General features: G+C 45.6%; 3 protein-coding genes across 3 annotated transcripts; 2 read left to right on the plus strand and 1 right to left on the minus strand.

Moving 5' to 3' along the window:
• Positions 1–929: 929 nt before the first annotated feature.
• Positions 930–27,438, minus strand: LOC135426901 (ceramide synthase). The gene is made up of 5 exons (XM_064680230.1): positions 27,333–27,438; positions 24,690–25,304; positions 2,073–2,529; positions 1,681–2,010; positions 930–1,557 (listed from the first exon to the last, which is right to left on the minus strand). The coding sequence occupies exons 2-5, from the start codon at positions 25,106–25,108 to the stop codon at positions 1,441–1,443; spliced, it is 1,323 nt and encodes a 440-aa protein (XP_064536300.1). The 5' UTR covers positions 25,109–25,304; positions 27,333–27,438; the 3' UTR covers positions 930–1,440.
• On the plus strand, positions 10,775–12,073 carry LOC135426924 (uncharacterized). Its single transcript, XM_064680261.1, has one exon. It carries the CDS (start codon positions 10,838–10,840, stop codon positions 11,867–11,869), a length of 1,032 nt encoding a protein of 343 aa, XP_064536331.1. The 5' UTR covers positions 10,775–10,837; the 3' UTR covers positions 11,870–12,073.
• LOC135426936 (putative uncharacterized protein DDB_G0291608) lies at positions 15,676–18,617 on the plus strand. The gene has a single exon (XM_064680278.1). The coding sequence runs from the start codon at positions 15,840–15,842 to the stop codon at positions 18,426–18,428; it is 2,589 nt and encodes an 862-aa protein (XP_064536348.1). The 5' UTR covers positions 15,676–15,839; the 3' UTR covers positions 18,429–18,617.
• Positions 27,439–27,620: the final 182 nt, after the last annotated feature.

Raw genomic sequence — 27,620 nt, forward strand, 5'->3', positions numbered from 1 at the left:
TTTGTTCGTGAAATAAAAATGAAATCAGCATAACATATTTGTGCTCTGGAGATGCCGAAATATCCTTCAGATTTGCTTGATTTTGGCTACATCAATACAATCAATACAATTGCGACAGTTGGAAAACAATTTTTTGGAAAAGTTCTAGTTAGGCATTGACGCACACATACATATGTATATTGTTTGAATATATCTTTTGATTTTATTTTCTGTTCACTATTTTGGATTTTATCTTATCACATTTACCCTATATATATATATATATATGCTCAATTTAGTCAAGAGGTCAAATCGTCGAGCGATTGCTTACAATATCGAGCAGCTATATCTTTGAAATAGTTTTCATGAAACGTGTTTTGCAAATTCAGTTTTACATTTAAATTCCAGGGATTTATGGCAAAGTTTACAGATACAAAGATATATAGATATTACATAGCTCTCAGTTTGAATCAATCCGCAAAGGTACACAAACCTCGGCCAGCCGAGTTCAATATAGATTCTTTGATTTCGTTCGCAACACTTAAGTGCGCTCTCTCAAGTACCTGTTAAAGTTAGCAGCCGGCTTAACATGCTGTCAATGTGTTAAAGGCCGTACAGTTAACATGACGTTTTTAGCTACATTGCAAACAACATTGTAAAAGCAGCTGTCCAATGATATCTATGCATTTTGACTCAATTAGCAGGTATTGTCAGTTTAAGCCGTTGGCGTTGCCATATCTGCACACAATTTGAACATTTAGTTGCCAGCCACTTTGGCCACTAACATGAACTTTAACAGGCGCCTGAAAGAGCGAACCTTAAACATAGTACGCGCACACAGACATACATATGTATATATATATATATAGCATGTTGATCGATAGATTGGCATTACAAGTTTATCGATTACATGGCAATAGTTTCTTCTGTAGTCGAATGCAACATTTACAGGTTTTTTTTTGTTTTGTCATTATGTGTTTTTTTTTTTCTTCTTCTTCTCTTTTGCTTTAAAAGTAAGTAACATATTTTGTTGTTTGATTTGGTTTTCCTTTTTTCAATTTTTAGTTGTTTTGATTTTTGATTTTTGTTTTTTGTTTTCGGTTTCAGTAATGTCTTTAAACGTAAGCAATTAAATAACTAAACAAATGTCTGGCCGGGCCGAGCTGTGCGTTAATATTTATAATTTGTCTTGTCGCTTTAAAGAGTTAGAAGCCCGTGAAAGTGCAAACATTGTTGGATTGTTCAGCTGCCCAGCTAGCTCAAAAGCGCGGGCTAACAATGTTCAATTAGTTTGGTTTTTTTTTTGTTTTCTTTTGTTTTGTTAAATATGTATAAACAATAAGCAAGACTCGCGCTGGGTACATGCCACAAAAATAAAAATAAAAAAAATTATTACACACACACATATATATATATGTATATATATAGGCATTTCTATATATAAGCTTTAACAAATTTGCACTAATTTTTGCCGTTTATAGTGGCGATGGGCGTCGCCAGGGGCGTGGCCGTTAGGGCATTCGCTTGCAACTGACGGCCAAAGGCGGCTGGCAGCTTCCGTCGCTTGGGCAGAAACACCTGCAAAACGCAAACACATGAAAGTAAGCGAAACCGAGCGCATATCTCTATCTCTCGCCAAACAGTGACAGTGACAGAGAGGGAGAGGGAGAGAGAGAGAGAGAGGGAGAGAGAGTATATTACCTTGAGCGCACCGAGGACCATCAAATAGAACCAGTAGAGCTGCGGCAAGAACAATATGGCAATGCTGACGAGGCAGCCACGCGGCAATCCGCACATGGCCGCCCACATGGAGGCGGCATCAATGGCCAGGCTATAGCGCCACATGACGTACGGCCACATGCAGACGCGGCAGACAAAGAATGTGGCCAACATGACCAGCCCATTGAGTATATAGGCACGAGAATCCTTCAGACCCATGGTGCTCAGTATGCTGCGCAGCGAGACAAACGGCGTGGAGAACTCCATCATGAACATATAGCTATAGATGCAATGACCACCACCGCGTATATACTGCACGAGAAATGCACAATTAGATTTGAATTAAAAAGTTCGTTTAACAAAAGTTCGTTTACCGTCACCACGAGCAGTCCAAAGGTGCCAATGAATACGTGATGTATCATCATAACCGGATGCGTTAGCACATATTTTAGGAAATCCCAGCGTCCGTCTTTGGGTATCTGGACACAGGCGCCATCATAGTCGCATATCTCATGGGGTGTGCCCGGCGTGCTGCCATTATTGTTACCAATAGATCTGTCACCGCCGGCCGCCTTGTCGTAATAGCTTCTGGCATGTCCATTGGTAAACGGCTGTGAGTTGGATAGACGCAGCAGGTGCAGCTTGTCGGCAATCTTCTGGGTGTGCACCTTGTACATGGACCAAATGTCATACATAAAGTAGGCGGTGCCAAACCAGCCGTATGCCTCCATTAGAAAGTGCGAGGCATACACAAACGATTTGCTGCACGTCGACTTGCAGACGATCAGGCCCACCAGGAAGGAGAACGAGGCCTGTATGGCCGAGACGATTCTGCAAAAAAGGAAAAAAAAAACAAAGACAAATTACAGATGAGTTTGGTCACTGTTAACAGGTGCAAAGAACAGGTGAGAGTGCTCGACTAGTAAATGTCAATTTTTGTGACCAAATTTATGTTAAAAACCGTTGACCTTAACAGAGCACTGTTAACTAGATTTAAATACTGCATTCTCGTGTAACGTGTTCTGTACACTTAACAGAGCACTGTAGGCAATCGGTTAGCTCGACCGCAAACAGAACATAGAGTAGGGAAATTTTTGGGAAATTTACGAAAATTGTACATGGATATGCTATGAATATATTTCCCAAGCCAGAGATATGTATATATGTACATATAACTAAAGCTGGACTGCAATTACTTAAGGCGATAAACCCGATTGTTGAAAATGGTTGAGAACGTTAAATTAAGTAGTTTGTTGCAAATGCAAATATTTGGCAGAAGGAATCGGGGTATTCTTTTTCTCGTATCTCGAAAGTTATCGATAACTGGCGACTTTAAACTCGAAAGTTATAGACACGTGAGTATATAAATGTATTAATAATTTTTAGGCATAAATTCGAGACAAGAGCTAAAGATATATATACACAAAACTACAATGTTTTTTAAGAATGCAAATTTTTTTTAAGTATATATTTTTTTAATGGCTTTCGGGCAACTTTAAGAGCTATTCAAGGCCGTTTCCCACAACCGAACAAACAAACAAAGCAATAGTCAAAAACTAGAATTAGACACACATCATTTAGTAGATAGCACAGTTGGTCCTAAGACATAATATGATATGCAACTGTGTGAGAGGATGTTCCGCATGTGTATTCGAATCGAGCTCGAGTGCTCAGCACTTGCGGCCATAAAAGAGTACGGGTAGACAGTTCTGGCGGAGCTGTTGCTCGCGCAGACCCGTATGGGTGGGTGCAATAACCACCGGCTTTTCGGGCAGGCGGCGCAAATAGCAGTTGCGCCGCGGATGATAATTATCCTCCATTTGAACAATATTGCGTAGCCTCGCATCCTGAGTGCATGGGTATCGGAAGTGGACATCCGGTGTCGCTGTACGGCACGGCATCCGGCAGGACGGGCCCAAGCCGGATCTGTTGTAGGCACGCCTTTTGTGCAACTGATCGATGACCGTGGCCAGCATGAGGGGCACATCGGTGGTGGTGGTGCTGCCGCCCCGCTCTCGTGTCTCATCCGGCTCGAGGTTGCGTATGGGTGCAAAATGGGTCTTGAATTCCAAGTCGGAAACCATCGATACGCTCGGCGGCATAATGCGATCATTGATGCGCCTCTTGGTGTCTGGGAAATCGCCGCGCTTCGATAATAGCTGCGAGTTCATGGGCAAGCGGCTCTCCGCCAATTCCTGTTCCGCCGCTGTTGTGGCACGCACCGACAGCCGATCTTGGTTTAATCTTCGCTTATGCACGAATCTGATCGGACTCGGGCTGAATCCGATCGGACTCGGGCTGAATCCATTCAGGGTCGCTGTGGTGGGCATCGCAAAGATCGACGGCAGCTTCTCCTTGCCGTTTTGTGTTGCCATTTTTGTTATATGCGACAGCTCCTGTTGGCCAAAGCTGAATCTATTTGGCTGTCCGCACGCCACACAGCCACTATGCACCGTGTGCCCGGGGCCAGTCATCTGCCGTCTGCTGCCAGATTGCACACTGTAAGGGGCAGGCGGCGGCTGCGGCGGCGGCGGCGACGGCGGCGGCGGCTCCTTGGTTGGGTAATCGGTATCGGATTTCGAAATGTGCTTGCAAGCCGTATCCATGGATGAGTCGGAGCGCTGATGTGGCACAAAGTTGACACGTCTCCCATCGGTCGCCTGCTTCAGAGCCTTGTTCAATGGCTTTGTCGAGGATTTCAGTATGGAATTCGGTTTTGTCATTTGTTTGTAGTTTGTTCTCTTAATTGTGGTAATCGGCGGCGCGATGGCGCAGTTAATAAGGGATCTCCGCGAACGGAATCGGTTTGCAGGCGGATAACCAAAGGATTCGCTTAGAGCCGGCAAACGTGGACTCGTTCCATAGCTGTTGCGCTCGCTTCTCATTGGAGGCAGCAGCTGCTCCGTTTTGTAGGAGCTCTCGTAAATGCTGTCCTTAGAGGCCAGCAGCCTGCCGTTTCTAGTTCTGCCATATTCCTGCTCACTGGTTCTATTCCTGTCTCTACTATAGCCGGAGGATTCACTGCTGGCTGCTGTGGCTACGGTCTGCCTCATGACCTGCGATCGCCTTTGGTAGCGCTCCACGGGCAGAAGGAATTCACGTTCACGTTTCCTTGCAACCCTTGACTCACTTGCCGATTGCCGTTGCTTGCTGTGATTTGTTCGCCTCGGCTCCACATCGCTGGATGTCTCCGGTTCGGATTTCTGCCAGCTTAAATCCGTTTCGGTTTCGGAGCGCTGCGATTGCGTGCCGGATTCACCGCTCAGGCAGCACGAAGAGCTGCCGGGCGTGGAATAAACCTTAAAGTTCCTCTTTCGCCCCGATGTATGTATGTAAGTGCGTACGCTTGGCAGCATCGCACTGCGTCCGATAAACTTTCGAGCGGTTGGATTCCTTGTGCTGACCGTTGCCGGCATTTGCTTTGATGTGCTGGCAATATGCTTGCTGTTCCTATCGTCCGGAAACTGAACATCGCAGCCAGAACGCGACCGGCAGCTGGTGACGTTACGACCATGCGCCGATGGCTCTATATCCATATCCGTATTATCGTCATCGTTGTCGCTATCGTAGCCCAGATTGCTATTGCTCATTGCGGTCTCCGGTGAGCGTAGCGACGGCGATGGGCCATCGTAGCTTGGACGTGGCCGGTCCCGCTGATAGAACGTGGACACCATATTGGCCATCTTTGGATCATTGTTCATCATCTTGTTAAGTCGTTCCCATTGCTGTTCATCGGCAAAGCGCACCTGATCCAGACGCATCAGCCGTGTTGCCGGACGCGGCGGCGGTCGACGTGTGCGCAGCGAACACTGCGCCTTCAAATGATGCGCTTTGATCTTGAGCTTTGGCAATCTGATCGCTGCATCGCGCAGCTTCAATAGCTTCTCATTGATCGGCGGCTTGCTGGAGAATAACAAATTCAGGCCGGGCCTCGCCGGTTTCGGTCGCTGCAACCCAGTTGCCGATTCGTTTTCCATAATAATGGTCGACAATTGGTTTGTGTAGCGGGTAACATTCGCCACACGCTCCTCGTTGCGCTCAACCGTATCCAGCGAGGTATCCGGATCCAAAGGCGCCACAATGCGCTCTCTACTATCGATGCTGTCCACACTTTGTCGCCTTGCCACCTCCTCCGGCACTTCGCGTTTCCATTCCATCTCAGCCATTTGATTGTCACGTACCATCTTAGGTTGGTGCCCATCCGCAACCGCATTCGATTGTAATCTATCGCCGTAGCGTGTCAGCTGCACCCCAATGCCGTGCGCTGTCCTCGCATTATACTGGCCGGCCAGGTGAGCTGCCCGGTGTGGATTCAGGCGGCAGCATCTGTTGCCGGCATTGCGTTCAGTGCGCCGCCTGCTCTGGATCGTGGACGAGCTGGTTGGAGTGCTGCTGGTGCTGCTGGATAGTGCACTTGTGGATGGTTGATTATCGCTTGTTGTGTGCCTCGCGTCCTTGGCATTTTCGCTAGTCTGATTGACCGGACTTTTCCATGTATGTGGCGCATTGTGGGCGGCGGCGCCGGCAGTGACAGGTGGATTGCGTCTCTGCAGACTTTGATCCGAGGAATATTCGGAATTCTGTGCCCGATTCCGATTGTCCCAACTCGATTGTTTGGTCTCGCGCGACTTAAAGTAGTCCGCATCATCAAAGACCTTGGTGTTCCGACTGAAATCCGAAACGCTCTCATCCGAATACTGTGAGAACCAATCCGATTTCTGTGCAGGCAAATCGACATCATATTTGGACGTTAGCACCATCCTTTCGTTTGGTCTATTGTTGTTGCTGCAGCTTGCACGCGGATAAGCCCTGCTGGCGACCCCAGTGCTGGTACCTTGAGCGTGTACGCTCCTATTGTTGAGAGTGCGCATATTTCTCGGACCCGGGCTTGGACTGCGATTTCTAATGGCAAATAATTGCTGCGATTTGCAGCGAATACGTTGATATTGCATGAGATTCGGATACTGTCTGACATTCGTTCGATTTCTATCCGCAAAGGTAACCGTGCAGCGTTTATACTGTAGCGGCTTGGCCCTCTTGCGTGCAACCAAACGCATTAGCTGCGTGTAATCCGACGCTGGCGTATAGCTGCGCCGTACCGCATTGCTCGTCGAGGGCTTGACATCTGCTTTGGCCTCTGGACATATGGTGTCCGTGGACTCCAAATTGGTAACTGTCTCCCGGCTCTCAGTTGGCTCCGTTTGCGTTGTTATCCGCATGTCCGGTATGCTGCATATCGAACTGATCGGTTGGCAAGGTATCGACTCGGTTTTCACTAGCTTCGGAGCGCTGGAATATATTGTCTGTGCCAACAGTTGGCTATCTGTCGACGATGTCTCGACGGGCAAGTGTAACATGTGGTTGGGCGAAGGTTCCGTTATCATGAGCTGTTGTAGCTGTGGAATTTGTGCGATTGCATCCATGACAACTTGCAGCTTGCCACTGGCGGCTGGCTTGGGTTTAATGCCAATAGCACTGAGGTGTCCTTTGGCCGGTTTCCTTTTCAAGTAGAAGCACTTTTTCTGCAGAACCGAACAACTGTTTGTTGCCTGCGACGTATTGCATTGGCTACTGCTCGAAGCATTTGGCTCCTGGCGCTGTTTCCAGTTGCCATGTTTCGGCTGGCGCGAAAAAAACGACGACTCCTTTAGGCTCTTGGATTTTTTGTTTGTCGACGACCCGCTGCCGTACGATGGCGGCTGGCGACTGATTGTGCTCAAGCTGTAGAGCAGATAGCGTCCCGGCTGGATTGCACGCTTGCATAGGCCCGCCACGCTGCCCAAGACGCCCTTGCGTTTGTTCTTCCGTTTGGTGTCCTCCTCTTGGCTGCTCGTTGAAGGAAAGTCCTTTTTCGCCGAGCTGGTCAAAAAGAACCAGCCTTTGCGTTTGCGTGCCCGTTGCTTCGGCAGCGAGTTGGCATCACTCAACGGATTCGACACAACCATGCTCAGGGATTCGGATCGGGGCATGCCCAGCAAGTTGAGTTCATCCATGCTCAGGGGCTTGGACTTGGCCATGCCCACTGAGCTAGTCTCGGACTTCGCTTTGCCCAGTGGGCTGGACTCAACCCAGCTAATTGAGTTGGGGGAGTCAACCGTGCTCATTGATGTGGATTTGGCCATCGTCTGGGCTAGCAGCATGCCCAGTGAGTTGGACCTAAAGAGGCCCGGAGACTTGGACTCAATGAGGCTGATTACCTTGGTCTCCACCAAGGTCATGGGATCCGTCACAGGACGCGTACCATTTTCGAGCTTATAGCTGACCCTCGGCTGGTTAACGTTTTGGGCGCTTATCTCCGTTTCGGATGACTGCGCCTTGGCTACAAATGGACGCCGTTTCTTGCATGTTCCCTTACCGCATTCACCTTGCCTTTCTTCGATGGGTTCTTGTTCCTGATTGACTGGCTCATTCGTGTTGCAAATGCCTTTACATTCTTTCTTAACGCACAGCTGGCGGGTGCAGACGTCTCTGGCACATGCCTCATCATGGCAGTCGTTCCGCACGCATTCGTTTCTGTCCGCACAGCAAGCAGTGCATTCTTCTTGCTCCAACACCGACGACTCGCACTCAACTTCATCCTCGACGTCTTCAACCCTCGGCTTTCTGGGTGGCTTCTCCGGCACTTCTGTGGCCAGCGACTGATCGCCCAGGCACTGTTCAGCTGCATCGTCCGGCAGCTGCTCGCAGGGGCAGCTGGGCGCCGCTCGGGTCCAGTAGCGCAAGGGCAAGCCGTATAACGGATAGCGTTCGGTCATCCCATCCTCGTAGCTCTTGAGCAGGCTATAAAACTCTGGCGAGATGCGGCGATAGCATGCCGGATCGAGTCGTCGTTGCGGCGCCTCGCGCAAATCATACTTTTTGCGTAGGCGCAGCGGCGGCGACTCGCTCCGGCGTACCGCCGCCAGACATTCCTCGGCCATTGGCTGGCCATCCGCCTGGAAGATGCAGGCGCACGAGTTACGGCGACGCGGACGCAAACATTTGCACGTGCGCTGCGGATACATTTGACTAACACTTGCCTTCGGCTTTCTGCTAACCGAGCCGGCAGTAAAGCGATTCTTATCCGGCAATTGATCCGTAATGCAGCCGGCCAACTGCGGATTGCAGATGGTAATATTATTGGTCGTCATCGTCGTCGTCGTCGGCTGTTGCTTTTGTGGCTCTAGCGTCAGTTCCTGCTCGGACGTCTGCTTCTTGGCCTTGTCCAGCGTCTCTGTTGCATCCGTTGTATCCGTTTTCTTGACACACTTCTTTTCCTTCTTCCAGTTGGTTTTTACCATTAGCAGCGGCTTTGGCGGCCATTTCGGCGGTTCGGCACACTTGCATATCGACTCACCGTGGCGCAGCTGGTGTCGCTGACGCTGGATTAACATGCGACGCCGGCGCAGCTCCTGACAATAATCCAAATACTGAACGCTGTGCTGCAACGGCTGCGGCTCATGGCAGCCGCATCTCTTGCAGTCGCACGTTAACGATATTGGTATGTTTTCCCCCAGTTGTATCTGATGCCGCAACTCGCGTCGCTCCCTGAGCGTCACCTTGTCGAGAAAGACCTTCTGTTTGCGAAACCATTCCGTTGCCAAATCCGGCACGATAAGTCTCTCCTGTTTCCGTTCATTCGACAATAGCTGGTCGACAACCTTCTGACCGCGCGCCCGACGTCTGCGTTTCGGTGACGCCGATCTGGCTGGACATTTGCGGCATATGCAAAACGACGATTTGCGACGATTTGCGATGCCCGCGGCATTGCGCGGCGGAAAATTTTGCATCTCCTCGACCACATAACGTTCCTGGCAATCGAGTTTGATGTTCTCATTCTCCTGCTCCCAGCACACAATGTTGTCCTGTGGCGACAATGTCATCTCCATGTTGTTGCTGTTGTTGCTGTTGTTGCTGTTGTTGCTGCTGTTGCTGCTGGCCGGGCTCGTTGCGATCACCAGCTGGCTATCGCATAGTAGGGAACCCTCAACGCTGAGGGCACTCGAGTCTGGGATAGCACTCACTGCTAATTTGGAAATGCCGAAAGTATTTAAATAATTCAAATTTTGAAGTTAGAAATCCCTTAAAAATTGTCACTTGTTCAACATGACCTTTTTGTTTTACGATTAATGAGTGAGAGAAAGATATATATATATATATAGGGAGAGAGCGAGAGAGTGGGAGAGAGAGAGCGAGAGCGAGAGGATATCTCTTTGGTCAGTGTCTCTCTCGAGACCTCTCTTAGGTCTAACTTGCGACTCATTGTTACTCGAAGATATTGTTAAATGTATTTGTACTCATTTTGTCATTTACTCTATCGGGGTTTTTTCTTAAACTTTCATTTGAGTGACTTGTTATTTCTCTGAGCTTGAACAAGTCCTTGCCCGAAACTATGAATTGTGAGATTCTCTCATTCTCTCTTTCCCTTTTTCTCTGCTGTCTGAGTGACCCTGTCATGCAGGCAAGAAGAAGGCAAGTTTATGGACAAATTGCCTTCTCTTGGCTAGAGCTATTTAAAACAGTTTCCTCGCTTGTTTCAAGTTTGTTAAAATAATATTATTTTGTTTATCTAGCCCACTAATCTCTGTCGTACTCTCCAATTTGTTAATGTACCTTGTGTTGTAAACGAAAATGACGTAGAAAAATCCCCTCTCCCTGTTTGGGGTTCATTTGTGTGTTCGCTTCGAGTTTGCAAAATACAAGTCAAAAATTAAAGAGTTGAAAAGTAAACTTTAGAGGCTGCTGCCACCAGGAACTTAGAACTTCAATCGAAATAGGCATGATAAAAGTACTGTCAGATGGAGTAACTTTTGCTGGAAATTCCAACGGGAACACGCGCAGAATTTCAACCTTTCATATATCAGAAACTGAACCTTCAGGCGATTTGTGCAAGGAACTGTCGAAACGGAAGCTACAAAATGGTTTGGTCTAAGGCAAAAGACAATAGAATACAAAAAAAAAAGTGAGAGCCAAGCGAAACGGATGATGGATAGATGGGCTGAAATAAGCGACAAATGGAGAGTGTAAATGAGTGAGAAAATTCGGATTCACTTTGTTTCAAACACAGATAACACTGGGTAATCATGTGGCCTTTTCATTGGAATATATTTATCGGAAATAAATTTCGAGCTCAAAACCAGCAACAACAAAATTATTGAAAATGTGCGCAGCGTGCCGCGGTGGCTGCGGTCGTTGCGTTGGACGCTGCAGCTGCTCCGGCTGCTGTGGCCCCAAGCCGGATGTCCGTTGTGGGCAATATCCGGAGAAGCAGCAGTCCGTATCGAAATATCGCTGGTTCCGGCATTGCACCACAGACGGTTGCCAAAAATGCCAAAAGGATTCTGATGATGATGATGATAATGAAGATGATAATGGTCTCGATTGCGATTGCATTTGCCGCCGTAATCGTCACATTATCGAAGCGCTCAGCTGCCTATTCTCGTGCTCGATCCAATATATGGTATCGATATTGTTCAAATTGGCCTATCGGCAGCAGCAGCCGCTCAAGCGATTTCCCCGCGATCGTGTCTGGGATGTCATGGAGCACGTTAAGGCGCCATACACAGAGCTAAACGATCTGGACATATATGACAGCATGTACGATCGGTGTGGACTGCCCATTGATCCGTTCGATACTGACAATATGCTAAAGATTGTACGGCTCATGTTCCTGACATCGGTGCTAACGATTGACCAGGAAAAGTATTTGCTGAACCTGCTGCAGCGCCTCAATGCCAAGGCCAACTGTCCGGTTCATCTCGATATGCTGCTCCAGACGCTCGAGGGCGTTGATCTGAAGAGGCTGGTGTGCAGCCTGCGCGACCAGGAGAAGCTCACGCAAAGCTTGTACACATCCCGCCTGTGCAATAGCATTTGCAAGCTGTACAGCAAAGTGGCCACCGTTGACAAGCACGTGGTTCGCCGCAATAGGATCAGGCGCCGCAATAAGTATAATAATAAAAATCCAGCCGCCGGCAGCGATCATGTCGAGGAGGCGCCACCAACACGTCAATCTGTATTGAATCGCCAGTATTGCGATCGGAAGCCCTCGGCCCAAAACGAGGCGAATCCCTCACCGACATCCACCATTAAAGCGACATCCAATCGTTTAAGTAATCCAGCAACAAGGGGCATGCGCTATTCTGGTACCGCCAACGGCAGGCGTTACTACAGTAGCAGCATGACCAAATGAATAAGGCCAACAAGCCAGCACAGCATTTCTGGCACAGATGGCTCACATTACGGACACGACGTGACTGGGCCGTGTGGTGGTCGGGGCCTTGTGAGGGTGATGGGGGGTTGCATTGAAAGCAGCCAATAATGCACTTTTCTAATTTTGTTGTTGTTTGGCATCGAAAAACACACAATTATAAACATTAAATTACACATGTCTATATATCTGGATGTCTTGGACCACAATATATTACGTATAAACCACATATTGTTCCCACATACCCGATGTTGCTATAAAACGACACGTGACTGTTAACTAACATAGGAACTGTTGGGGTTGCGTTATGGTTATGTTAGTGTTAACTAACATAGGCACGGTTGCGTTTATGTTATCGTTATGTAAATGTTAACTCACATAGGCACGGTTGCGGTAATGTTATGGTTATGTAAGTGTTAACTAACATAGGAACTGTTGCGGTTGCATTATGGTTATGTTAGTGTTAACTAACATAGGCACGGTTGCGTTTATGTTATGGTTATGTAAGTGTTCACTCACATAGGCACGGTTGCGTTTATGTTATGGTTATGTAAGTGTTAACTCACATAGGCACGGTTGCGGTAATGTTATGGTTATGTAAGTGTTAACTAACATAGGAACCGTTGCGGTTATGTGAGTGTTTATTAACATAGGCACTGCTGCGGTTATGTTATGGTTATGTAAATCGAACGGTTAACATTAAACGAGCTCTGCCAGGCGCCAGCATTCACAAGGCTTCTTAACAAACGGAATAACAATTGAAAATTACAACAAAATATCTTCTAATCTTCTAATTATGCGAGAATTGTAAGACAACACAGATTATTTTCAGAGCTCTTTTTTTTTTTTAAATGTTTATTGTATTGGATCAAAAATAGCATACATTTTTATTACAACACAGTTGGCTTAGGTGATGTTTCGCCAAGCCTTTTTGGGTCGTGGACTAACGTCAAAGGCGGCTTTTTTTGAATAAGGCTGCATCATCACGTGGGTAGTCGGGAGACTCTGGGACTCTGGATGACCTTGTGATCCATAAGCCTTGCAAGTCGGGCGACAATCAGTCTTTCCCAGACCTTCGACAAGGAGCAGAGCTCACTGTTCTCCAGGGTCAGTTAACAGAAATCACTCAGAAGCTGGCCAGCAAAAGTAGGCAACGATTTAATCACCAAGCTCACTTTGTTTCAAAAACTACAAAACTGTTCGTTATGTCTAGGGCTCACTGTTCTCCCTCGTCGGGTGTACCCCGACTGCAAAAAGGCACTCAAAATGCAGATACTATTTGGTGGATAAAGTGACTGTGCTTTGTTCAACTAGCGAGTGTCCACCAGGGGGTCAGTTTATTCATAAGCTGACACTCCAGTCGATCCCAAAATGCTTAGTAAAATTCCAAATTTTCAAAAATGTCATTGAAGGTGACGACAATGAAATCAACTGAATTGCAAATATGTCAAGAAACTGCAAGCGGCAAACATCCCACGAGCGATTCGCGTTGCTGAGGCCAACGGCAGCCCCATCGCCGAACTGCATCGGGCAGATGGACAGCCACATCCGTATTGTTGCCGGCGGTCGGGCATCAGAACAACCGCCAGCAGTTCCGGCCCGATGTTTGGCCTGCGATTGCGACTGTACGGTGACAAAATATATTCGGGCGCCAGCGAAACATCCAATACCCACAACCCTGCTGTTACGCTTCATGAAGCGGGAAATGGAGCAGGGCGGCGCCATAAACAAGCTGTACGGCATCAATTTCTCGCAGCCGAAGAGCAGACGCGCCCAGCCGGATGCGGAGGCGGTGCTCATACAGCTGCGCACGCTACTGTCACCGCACGACACGGCACAGGAACAGCAATTGATGGAACATGTGGAGCAGCTGTTGTTGCTGCCGCCGGAGCAGCTGGCGGTTATGCTGGAGCAGAGCTTTCTGTGCGGCATGCTGGATGCCGGACAGCTGCGCCGGCTGCAGCAATTGCTGCCGATGCGCGCTGTGCTGATGCGATTCTTTAGGCGTTTGGTATCGGAGCTGCCGCATTTCCATTACGATATGTCGCTGGGCGAGCATGTGGAGCTGCTGCAGCTATATCTGATGCTGGGCGAAACGAATGCCCGGCCGCAGGCACGTCGCCTGCTGGCGGCGGCCATGAAGCACATGTGCCGGCTGCAGCAGCCGCAGCTGATGCAGTTCCTCGATCAACTGAATCCTGCACAGCTGCAGCAGCTGTACCAGCACCTGAAATACAGCTACACCCATTTATCCGAACGTCAGCTGCAGCAATTGTTGCGCACAACGCTGCATGTGCTAAGATTAAAGCCGAGCCTCACGCTGCATCGCTGCGACATGGAGCTGCTGCTCGAGCTGGTCAGCATGCCGCCGGAGGAGCCGCTGACCATGCAACAGCGACAATTTCTGCAATCGCTGCTCGATCATTTGCTGCCCATGATCCGGGCCGAGCAACTGATCTGGCTGCAGCGTCTGAATCTGAACAATACACGATTGCGCCGCTTTCGTCTAATGCTCCACAATCCGGCCCTGCTCTGTGATCTGCAGCAGCTCAAGCAGCTCTATAGGCATCTGCAGCAGCTCGGCCAGTATGGTGGCACCTATGATTTGCCAGAATATGACACCGCCGCGACGGGTTCATTGGAAGCGTTGGAAATCTGTCGCAGTTCCTCAAACAAGCCTAAGCTTGGCTTTCGTAATCCCTAAGCTGGCTCAAATCCTTGGATAACGATTAATGACCCAGCATCTGCCCAGCTCCTCAATTAGGTTTTGTATTGAGTAATATACCCAACGGAGTTGCAGTCCTCGAAATGGGCTTTCTGCAATCCCGGACAGAAATTCCTCATCTCCATAGGCATTCCGATTCTCCAGGGGGACTCAGTAACACCATAGGATTACAGTATTTCCATTGATTCTCCGTTTTCAGCATGGATTTTGCATTTTGCATAGAAATTGAGGATCTTCAGTAGTTCCATATCGGACCTCCCTATGCCTAGGGACTTCCCTATATATGGATCCGGCATCTACATAAGGATAACTTGACATATTTGTAGCTCTCTTGACTTCGATTCGAGCGGTCTCATTAAATGTTGAATTTCCTCCTCTGGTTATTCTCATAGCGAATTCATCTTCAATTCGAAAGCAAGCTTAAGGAACTGCCCCACTTGGCGGGGCAACATTCTACAATACGACAGGTTTTTCGGTTAATATTTCAATGTTTTTTCTCTACAGTATAGATAGTTGTCATACTTAAATATACGTGTACAAATCAATACCATATCAGCGTTGATTTTTGTTCAACTCGATGGGGTCTATACAGTTCAATGAGGTCAGGTCAATTGGTGGAAAATGGGAGACTAACTAGCCTCTCGGCTTAAAAGTGAAGCCAGCCATTGGAATGATTAGTTAAACATGTAATTACTTGTTCGTCGTGCTGCTTTTGGACGAACCAAATCTCAGCATCGAACTACTATATCATACAGATATCTCATATAAGGGTATTTAGTCTTCGGCGTGCCGTACTCTCTGTACAGAGGAGAATGGAAAGCAAGAGAAGTTCCATCATATCTGGAACTGTCAGGTCGATACTTTTAACGTAGTTACTTTTTACTTTTTTTCCATCAAAGTATACCTTGAATTTTGGTTAAAAACAGTTCGTTTTCATGCTTTCGGAAATATGTAAGTTACAAAATTGGGAAACCTTCTCAAAAACCAAAAAAAAAAAAACAAATAAAAATAAATAACAGAAAAAAAAACAAAAAGAAACCAAAAAAAATCTAAACAAACTCCAGATATTCTTTAAGTCGGATCAAATTTGAAACAAAACAAAACACCCCAAAAAAAAAAAAACCCAAAAGCCCCAGACCAAAAAAAAATAAAATAAAAAACAACACTTTGGAAATTTATTAGTGGGCACAGTTAAAATTTCGTTTTTAAATTATTGCTACCAAGCGAATGTCTTTGGAAAGGTCGAAATTCTTTGCGGGGGCTCGGGGCGTCGAGACCAACGCATTCTACGGCTCCATGACGCTCGGCGCTGGCGAAGGTCACGGCTTTGTTGCCCATACAGCGGCCCGTGCCCGCTTTGGAGGCGTCCCAATGCGCCAACAGCAACAGTTGCAGCAGCTGCTGCTGCCGCCGCCGCCATCCTCAGCGGAGCCGGCAAAAGCAAAAGTGGCCAAACGACGCGTCGCACAGCCAAAGGCAGCCAACACAATGCCGTGCACTGTGGAGGAGTTCACAAGGCGGGCGCAAGCATTGGCCACGGGCAAAGCCATCGGCGGCGGCACGGCGGGAAAATCGGCAACGGGCGGTTATAGGCGCAACGCGAGGGGAGCAGCTGGCGCAGAAGTGGCGCCCAAGAAGGCGAATGCGACAACGACCATCAATCGGAGTCGCGACCAGACACGTCCGATCGCCACAGATGCCAACAATACGGACTGGAGCATGCCGGCGTCCAAAACGGCGACAGGCATCGGCCGGAAGCCGGCGGCACGTGGTGTTCGTCGCAGCGTCCGTGTGCGCAACGAGACGCCGCAGACGAAATGGCTGCTGATGCCGCAGAGCAATTTTCGTCAATGCAGCGAATCCTCGTCGGAGGCCAATTCGCCAATCAATGTCAGCCAACAGCAGCTGAGCGCTGATGCCTCCTGGCCGGGCATCGGCATCGGGCCCAGCAACAGCAGCAGCAACAGCAACAGCCCCAGGCCAAGCACCAGCCCCAGCCCCAGCCCGAGGCCCGGGCGTCAGCAAATTGTGGAGACGCCAACAAAATCCAATGTACAATCGCGCTTGTTTACAGTGCCAAATAATGAGGCGCAGCCAAGCCACCTGCAGGCCAAGAGCGTGCGATCAACGACTCTGCTGTTGCAGGCGGACGGCGTTAAACAGACGGCGTCCGTCGACAACAGTCGAAGGTCGGCGTCGTCCGTTAAGCCCGGTCCGAACAGCAACACGAATTGCAGCAACGGCAGCTATCGATTTATGCTCGGCTTGAGTGGCAGCAGCAGCAGCAGCACCTGGTCGAATAGTGACTCCTACGACACGCCCCATCCATTTAAGGGCGGCAACAAGAGCATCAAGCTTACCTCAACGGTTATCAAAATAATGCCCGATGCGCCGCTGCGGATCATAACTCAACCACCACCAACACCACCATCATCACCATCATCACCATCACCAGCAGCAGCAACAATTGCTGCGTCCAGGCCATCAACGCTATCCTCAATTAACAAGCGTGTGCCGCCGATCAAGCAGCCACAGCCACAGCAGCAGCAGCAGCAGAAGCCTGCACAGCAGCAACAGCTGCCGAAAGCAACAGCAACAGGGGCAACGGCAACGGCAACGGGATCGTCGAAAATTGTGCGCGTGGATCAGCACAAGGTGCCGAAGACCATAGAGGATGGCATCGATATAAGCTATCAGTATTTTGTGTCCACGCCCGTGGTGCGTGGCAAGAAGCCGTTGCCCGTACGCTATCTGTATAGGCCGATGGTGCGACGTCTGAATCAGGCGAGCACAACAGCACGACATGGTCGTCGCAGCGGCGGCAGCAGCAGCAGAAAGGGTCTGTCGGAGGGCAAAACGGAGGACGAAGAGCTGCTGGAGCAGGATGTTCAACTGGAGCAGGCTCCGGTTGAGGATGCATTGCCCGGCAGCAGCGATATTGAGTCGTCCGATTCGAGCACAGAGCTAGCTGATCACAATCGAGACTTTGATCCGCCGCCAATTGTGGTTGATGCGAAATATTTGCCATTTGTAAAGCAGCTAAAGAATCATCCCTGGCCGCAGGAGCAGCGCAGAAGGGATGCTCTGCAACAACTGCGAACACTCAAACAGCAGCAGCAACAGCAGCAGCAGCAACAGTTGCAACTGCAACAGCAAAAAGAAGAAGAGCAGCAACTGCAGCAGCAACAGCAGCAGCAGCAACAGCAGCAGGCACAGGGAGAACAGGAGCAACAGGAGCTGAAGAAGGCAAAGCAGTTGCAAATGTTGGAGCAGCAACAGCAATTAATACAACAGCAACGTCAGCTAATTGAGGAGCAACAGCAGCAATTGCTGGCACAGGAACAACAGCTCAGTCCACGCCCGGTGCTGATCGATTTTCAGCCAAATGTGACGCGTCTTAGCGCTGTTGGCGGTGCCAACATTTGCTATCATGCACCAATCCGTATGTGCGCTGGTGCTGTCGAACCGGCAACTGTTGCTGCTGCCGAAGCGGCAACAACAGCAGCAGCAGCAACAGCAGCAGCAGCAGCAGCAGCAACGCTCGAGATCGTTGAGGCGCCAATAATAGCGGCCATTACCTACGAGGATGTTGAGCTGAATGCCGGCGCTGCCAAAACCGTAAGCTTTCAGCTGGAAAGCGACAGCAACTGCCACAGCCACAGCAACTGCAACTGCAACAGCAACAGTTGCAGCCAGAGCGAGGGCCACAATAACGGCAACAATTGCAGTGTTAGCGCCCTAACGGCCATGCCCCCAAAAACCGAGAGGAAGCGACGCAAATGCAAATCGCGTGGCAAGAAGAAGAGCCGCAACTGAATGTTGCACCACCCGAAATGGGGCAGCAGCAACGGGCTGCAGATATTACCGGCACTGACATATATATATATACACATATATATAAATATATATATTGATATTTTGGAAGCGTGCCCAATTCACAATTTATACAATTCAATTTCGATTATAATCCATTTAATTATTTACTTTATGTATTTAGTTTCTTAATTCTATTCTCTTTTTTTTTAAATTTCATTCGGTAATAGCTGAAATTACAAATTAGCCCAAGTTAATTGAAATATGGAATTATGATATTTAATACAACTCGGGACGCAGTTTTTGGCACTTTGATGACTTCATTTCGCCGCGAATATATATGTATATGTATATGTACATATACTTGGCTGTTCCCTACGGAGCGGGCCAAAAGGTCAGGGTCAGCCTAAGGGCAAGGCCGCACGAACCAAACCAAAAGTCCTGTTGACAAAACGCTTGAGGGCTGTGTTTTCCTTTATTTTCTATACGCTGAACCCATTAAAAATGGGTAAAAAGGGTATAATGTATTTGTGCAAATGTACGTAACAGGCAGAAGGAAGCATCTCCGACCTCATAGAGTATATATATTCTTGATCAGCATCAACAGCCGAGTCGATCCATGTCCCTCTGTCCGTCCGTATGTATGAACGCAAGGATCTCAGAACCTATAAGGGCTGGAGACTTGAAATTTTAGCTGTAGGTCCTGTAGGTCCCCGCGCAGATTGATGAGCTAGAGTCACCAAACTTGACATGTAGCTTCTAGAATAGTATATAGTATATATAAAGTATCTTTCGTTTTATACCTATCGCCTGTTGGCAGAAGAGGGTTCAGGGTATCCCCTAGTCGGGAGCTCTCGTCTAGAATCTCTTACTTGTTATGATATAACACCATAACGACAGCCATCAAATAAGGGATGCACAATCATCCACCGATTGAGTGGGCAGATAATAAATAATAATAATAATAAATTTATATTTATATTTAGCACTCATTATGATGGCCAAAAGCCGACTAACGAACTTTTATATCATCTAGCCTTATGGTTAATATTCCATTTCCACTTCTATTTCCTTATTTTTTGATTCCATTAAGCATATACATACATTTAACCATGTCATTATCCTGGCAAAATATATTCCCTGGTTCGAACCAATGCGCTGGTTCACTTTACCCTGTTTTACACATCAATTAGACAAGGTTTGAGTGCGAACGCATTTTTCACAATTTTCAATCGAATAAAATGTTTGCGAAAAGCTTTAACCATTTGAGAATTATAAGCACAAGCGACAGAGCTAGCGAAGAGTTAAGCCTTCTCTTCTGTACTTAATTATATTTGCATATGTTTATTGATCAAACATTTACTGAACCTACACAAACCCAAGTTTTCAATCAAATGAATATTCTTCAATAAATATATGAAGAATACGCCTAATTCTGGTTTTAAGTGTTCACTTTTTTTGTTCCGTTCTATTTGTGCATAATTTTCCCAAGGCTAAGCTATTTGACAATTTGTTAATATATTAATATATTTAATCTGATGAGAACTGAAGCGGAACCCCATAAAAATGAACCAATTTGTTGGCACAATAAACAACAAATTTCACGGCTGCTTTTGCCCGTTCGAAATTCTAGCGTAAATAAATATTGACAAATAATTGGATGGACAGTTAATTTGTTGCCAAAAGTTAACAAATTGTGCCAACTGCTAACAGAGAGCTTCACAGATTTTATTATGCGAATTAATTATAATTATGAGCAGTCCAATATATCGGATAAGTACTGTGCTGAATAAAAGACCAGTGCTGGCTAATTTGCCAGGCAATTCATTTGTATAATAATCTGCTTTTTTCCCAAGGCAATTTCAATGCTTTTAAATATTTCATATTCATTCGGATTTTTCCACAATTTGCACAGCACATCGATAAATATCGATTTTGTTTAACGGGTTTTTAGGCATATGTCGTAGATACAAAGAGCTAGATACACCAAATATATATTATGACTATTTTACATTTTGAATACCTCTCCGATATGGAAACAAGTAAGACGATCTAGTCGGGAGCTCCCGACTAGGGGATACCCTGAACCCTCTTCTGCCAACAGGCGATAGGTATAAAACGAAAGATACTTGATATATACTATATACTATTCTAGAAGCTACATGTCAAGTTTGGAGACTCTAGCTCATATTATTTGCCGAAATTGCTCAAAAAGCAGGATTTCGATATCGATTGGAAACGGGGCAAGTTATTGAATATCAGAAACAAACTCGATCTGCGCGGGGACTAGCAGGACCTACAGCTAAAATTTCAAGTCTCTAGCTCCTATAGGTTCTGAGATCCTTGCGTTCATACATACGGACAGACGGACGGACATGGATCGACTCGGCTATTGATGCTGATCAAAAATATATATACTTTACGGGGTCGGAGATGCTTCCTTCTGCCTGTTACATACATTTGCACAAATACATAATACCCCTTTTACCCATTTTTAATGGATTCAGGGTATACAAAATCTCCCTTTTAAAGATAAGGCTTTGTGCTTTGGTATATAGACATATTTGGTTGATATAACTAAGCTCCCAACATTTCACAAATATCGATCGATTAACAACGCAGTTATTAAAGAGAGCATTTCGCATAGTGTTTGTCTGAGGCAAGAGGAAGCACAGTTCGAATGTTTCTGACATCATCCCAGGGTAGCCGTCCTCCTAGACGGACACCCACGGCTTCTGAATTTCTCCGCCACGCCCAAAGATTATCAGCTTGTCTGTGGCACTCCTTCTTGTTTGAGTGTGCTTTGGTTTTCCACCAAATTTTTTTGGTTCGACATATCGTGCCAAGTGCTCGTTCAGCCTTGACGTGCCGCCGTACCCCTAAACCGAGGCTGGGCATATCGAAATGGACGCATTAGTTCCAATTACGCGTGGGCATTGACCATTGCCCGTGTCCGTGGCTAATGAATGGCGCTCGGCGTCAATATGGGGCTGCTACCGATTCGCTCGATACCGGGCCAAATAGTTCGCATTTAACATTAATAACAATCAAAGGCAATTGTGCTAAATATTGATATCGGTTACTGGGTCGTTCAATGGGCTTTCAGACTCTATATATCTATATATATCTATAAATATATATTTATAAGGGGGGGAAGCTGGGGAAGCAACAACAACAAATAATAATAATAATAATAATAATAATAAAATGCTACAACTATGTCTAATTAAGATTCATGATGAAAGTCAAGGCTGGCCAAGGTGCGAGGTGAGCCACGAGCCTCTCGCAAATTGCCCTCGGACTCATACTAGTTGTTAGTTAATAGAACTAGGCACACACACACGCACACACACACGCACACAGAAGCTGCATTTAGTATACGAGTAAATTGTGTTGTGCGCCGCACAGTTCCGCATACAATGGTTAGTTATACATATATGTATATACATATATTATATTTGTATACCCTGTACCCATTGGAGGCGGCTACAATAGGTATACTGGTACGTAGCAGGCAAGGGTTATATATAGCTAGATTATATGCCATATTTATGCCTTACAGAGTTATTCAAGAACATCTCCTTGGACTTCTGCTAGGCGTTGTGCACAGGGTATCTACGAGTCGTGCACATATAAAAGCACACTAATGCCCTCTCGTTATATATGTATGTATATATATGAGTGGGCAGACATTTGTTTTAGCTGTCGGGCACAGAGTGCAGCTAATCTAAACTGACACACACACACACACACACACACACACACACACACACACATAAACAGGCACACACACTCAGAGAGAGTTGCACCTACGCCCATGTCCATGGAAACGACGAACGTCAGAGCTCGCCTGTGTGTTAGGATTTGAGGGGGTCGGTGAGCCTTTCTCTTTGCCACTTGGCGCTCAAAGGGCTTAGTTGATTATCATTGGAAGTGATTAGAGCGTGCGTCATTAAATGTATAAGTAGTATAACACTTTTGTATCGATTTAAGTTGATTAAATTAGTAACATATAAGTATTGGAGTAGGCAAATGTTAAATACAATATACATATATGCAAGACAGTATAAAAGTATTAACAGCAAGACTATACCAATCGAAGTGGGACAGTATAACAGCATTAGTAGTAGTAGAATAGACAATTTAAGTCGAACGGAATAACAACTAAAATAGGACAGTAGACAAGTCTGAGTCGCACCATATAACAGTTTTATAACAAATTTTAACAATTTGAATATCACCATTAACGAGTCTTATTCGAACAGCAAAGTCTTAAAATAACAGTATAACAGATTAAGTTAGGCATAATAACTTTAGCAGTACAGTATAGCAGTTGATGTGACAAAATATCAGTTTTTACAGACAGTATAGCAGTTTTGGTAGCACAATATAACAGAGAATTAGCGAGACTAATAATATAATATAAGTATAAGAGCTTTGTAGTATTTTATGAGCTGTATAACAGTCTGAATGGGACATTAGAAAAGATTAAAAATGTCATTCTAAAATCTTTTAAATATGTTAATATTCTTTTGCAACATTCTATATTTTAACATTTAACGGTTACAGTAAGTATAACAATTGACACGCTTCTCGTAGAACAGTTGCAGCGAAACAAATCACCCACTCAAGTGGCTTGAAATCATTTTTAGTGTGCCGCTTAAGCTGCCTGAGAACTGAGAACAGCTGATGTATAACTATTAAACAAGTAACGATCAAGTGTATGACAGTTCCCACATGTAACACAGCTGTTTGATGATTTATTTGTTTTTTAGCGCCATGCTGTTACAAGTTGTTAGTGTATAACAACAATTGCCAGCTGTGGTATAACAGTTGCCATTATAAATCGTATAATAACAGCATTCTGTCTCTCTTTCTCAGCTCAAGTTTGTGCTATAGTCACATGATCCGCCACTTGTATACCAATTGTATAACACATTTTAAGTGATTCCCTCACCTCCTTACCCCCCCGCCACAACGAACAAATGCCATCAAATGCACAAAACGTAATCATTAGGGGGCAACTCGAGCTTGACTGAAGAGGGCTGGAGAGAGTAGAGGACCGAAGTGATTCCATTCAAAGTCAGCTAAACAATTCTACACACAGTTTAATTAACACTCAACAGCAGCTGGGCCACATGGGCAGGGGGGGGGGGGGGGAAGGGGTAGCTGAACCAGTTTGAATGGACGTCAATTGACGATTGCAATGCGAATTCGATGAGGTTTATTTTGTTCTTTTTTTTTTATTCTACAGGAATGTGAATGTGTCTTCCTCTTGAGTGAGACAACAAACGAAACAGATCAAATGCACTGCGACCCAAAATCCAGATATTATAAGCAGAAAGCCTACGCATGAAACTAAATGATAAATTGCAACGTAGATTACATTTAACTATGCTGAGAAAGTGAATAATTGGGATAGAAAACAAGTGCGATAAATTTGTGCTTTAATATGAAAATCGCTTCAGCTCACCGTCGAACAGTTTATTTGAAGGTCATCGATTTGAACTAGTTTCGGCTCTCTCTCTCTCTCTCTCTCGGATTTCTTGTGTCAATTTGCTAGCTGGCTGTTATGAAATCCTTGACCATGACATGCTGTTCGGCCGAGTGAATGAATGGGTGAATTTGTGAATGAATGGGTGAATGGATGAATGAGCGAGCGTGCATCCTCAATTGTGATTGGGAGTGATTGGGAGGCAGGGGTCAGGGCCACATAAAGGACTTCAATGGCATTGGACCAAGCAAGTCATAAATATTTTATTATAAGCGCAAAATCAATTGGGTCACAATTACTGTGACTGTGAGTGTGTACAGTGGTCACACGCTATGACGAACTGGCGTGAATAAAATTAGGTCACGCATGAGAATCGTTGAAGCGAGTTATGCGCAAATTAAATACAAAAGCATCCACAATAAGTACACAAGAGAACATATTTATACTGAGACGAAGTATTGGAAAATTCGAACCGCAATTGGGAGAAAACGCTGGTCAAACTTTGCATAAAAAAAAACATGTGAAAAAAAAAATAAAGCAGTCATATAATTGTGCTTGGCAATCGTGACGTCAATTAGCCTGCGTGGACTTAGGTATCTGTGCGTCGGACTAACGAGCGAGAAGTCGCTGGTTCAACTGCAGCAGCAATTGGATATTTGGTAATTTCTTGTATACAAATATGTAATATATACGACTAGATCTTGTTCTTATGGTTGACATTAAAGATTTACTTATTGAAATGCAACGTGTCCATCAAATAGTTTACTCACTTGTTGGTTATTTCCAGGACATCGGATATCATGAGGCGATACTTGTTGCGAAATTGCTGTCCCCGCTTTGTCTCCAGCAGATACTTGTTGCAGAAATCGGTTAGGGAGACGAAATAGATGAAGCCCAGTGATGTGAGGAAGAGACCACGCTGGAGCGTGATGCGATCGGTGGTATTCGGAATTTGCCACAAGCTGCCACAGGCCAAGCTCATCGATCCAATGGAGCACGCCAGCGAGAAATAACAGCCGCAACGCAACGGCATCGGTGCCGAGACGCAGCCAGTCGCTGCCTCTGCCGCATCTGGTTTATCTGCCTCTGGTGCATCCGATTTTTCCGTTGGTTCACCTGGAGCTGCTGCATCCTTGCAGGCGCCATTGCTAACCAACGGCTGGCACAGGCTGTTTCTCCTCTGGTGCATGATTTTTCCTGCTGCTGCTGCTGCTGCTGCCTCTTTTCCCTGCTGAAATTAGCTCCCGCTGTTCCTTTTGCTTAAAGGGGTGTGGAGGAGTAGTTAGTTAGGTTCACAACCTGTTGCCTGGACGGTGCTGCCTTGGCTGTTTTTGGGGTTATGTTTGTGTTCGGCCTTCAGATGTGGAAGAATTTCATTTTTGCAGCTGTATTTGAGACAATTAAAAAGACGCTAGTCAGCAGTGTTCGACTAGCGAATACCCTATATATATACATATGTACAGGTCGAGTTCAATTTATACATTTTAAGGAACTGGCTCCTTGTGAACCAAATTCCTTGGACATACCTAAGCAATATCTATAAATGTGAACTAGTTCCATGCAAATGCAAGCCAAATTTCATGGGCATATCCAAACAATATCTATAATATATACCTCTATCTATAATATATACCTCTTTTTATTATATTAGTTCATTTACCTAGTTGAACTAAAAGCAGTTTGGAACTCTTGCAGAAAAGTTGAGAGTTTCAAGTTGTAACGGAAAATAAATTTTAAATTGGATTTAAGCTCCTTGGAATCACTTTTGTAGTATTTGCGAACCGGTTCCCATGGAAAAATCTATTCAATTCAATTTGTGCATGCCACTGTATTGTATATATGTATGTATATATATACTATGTTAATGTGAGACGACCCAGATAAATCTATATATATATATATATATGTACATATATATATGCCATGTATGTGTGTTAAGTGTAACTGTCTGGTCGCAGGCAACAAAGCGTTTTCTTATCGACGAACGGAGCGGAACTGAATCTGTATGCTCATTATCACCCAATTATCATTATCAGTTGCGACCCTCGCTTGTTGCTGCGGCGGCTGCTGTTGTTTCATATTTGATGTACACTTTAAAAATATATATGGACTTTGTCATTACTTAAAGCTGTAACACATAAGTGTATGTGTCTCCGTTTGTGTGTGTGTGTGTGTGTGTGTGTGTGTTTGCTTAATTCTTTTGAAGCGTTTACAATCTTATCAAGCATTTAAGGTTATTAGTTTATTGCCACTTGCGTCTTTTGGATTTATCATTTATCACATGCATGAAATTTTTATCGTACCCAAATGAAATGAAGAGCGCGCGCATACTGTCAACAAACTGTTAATGCGCACTGTTACGCTCTTTGGCTGTTAAATTACATAGACATTGTGTACATATGGGCTCTCATACAAAGTACAAAATTCAAATGCTAATTGACATTCGCTTTTGTATGCAAATGCATGTGCGTTGTGCATGTGTGCGAGTGGGAGCGCAATAAAAACAAAAGTTGCACTCACACTCACACTCACACTCTCTTGCATGCGCGCATTCATCGCAAGAATTGTGATACATAAAGCATATAAATGTAGGTCAAGCACGTTGCATTGCCTAAATAAACAATTAGTTCACACACACACACACACACACATGCACACAAACAAAACCGCAACAAATAGCATTGGGCGCCAATTGTTGGGCAATTTTGTTTAACCAACTAAAAGGCTCAAGTTGCGCGCGCGCACAAATAAAAACAACAACAGCAACAATTACAAATAGAGACAGCTGATCGGCGCTGCTTTATGAGGCAATCAATATACTTTTTAGCACTTATTTATAAGTTTTTGTGTCACTTTCATTTACACGACGAGAGACGCCCACACGCACGCACACACGCATACACACACACACACACACACACACAGAGATGACGCGCGCGCAGTCAGCATCAGCCCGTCACAGCTGCTGCAGACGCAGTTAACACGCATACGCAATGGACAAAACATTCATTGATTATGCAATTCCAAGAATCGCATTGCCAAATTAGTTTAAATCGTGTATCGCATTATGCACTCGCATCCAAGCAACAAAAACAAACTCAATAAAAGTGATCTAATCTTGCGCACACTGTCATACACACACACACACACACACATATATATATATATACACACGCGCGCGATTTGTATGAGGTACTGCATTTGCCGGCAACGGCGTCAGCGGGCAAATCCACTTGCATTTAATGTTGTCATTTCAAAATTTCAAATCACACACACACTGTTCACATTGACAGCATTATTTAGATACGCCAAACATAACCACTCTTGTTCGGACGTGTAATATATAATGAAAAAAAAATAGAATAAATACACAAATTTATAAAAACGCAAACGGCAGCGACTTTTGAACTGACCCAGTTAGATTGAACAATAACAGCAGAGTGGCAGCTGTCAGCAATGTTAGGAGGCTGTTATGCTCGCCAGAGACCTGTTATGTTTTACATACATAGCAACATCGATTTTGGCGATATTTTATGGCTGAAACAAAAACATCGCAGCTAACATACAAAACAAATTATTATTATTGTAAATATTGAACTGAAGAGATAGCGACATGTCTAATGTGACAATATTTTTTATAAAGGACTATTATTAAAATTAATTACATTCCAACTTTAGGAACCAGTGTTATAAATAATCGA

This window comes from Drosophila montana, unplaced genomic scaffold, assembly GCF_035044405.1.
Source record: "Drosophila montana isolate Dmon_TW-CO22-7 unplaced genomic scaffold, ASM3504440v1 contig_2106_1, whole genome shotgun sequence".
Classification (NCBI taxonomy): Eukaryota; Metazoa; Arthropoda; class Insecta; order Diptera; family Drosophilidae; genus Drosophila; species Drosophila montana.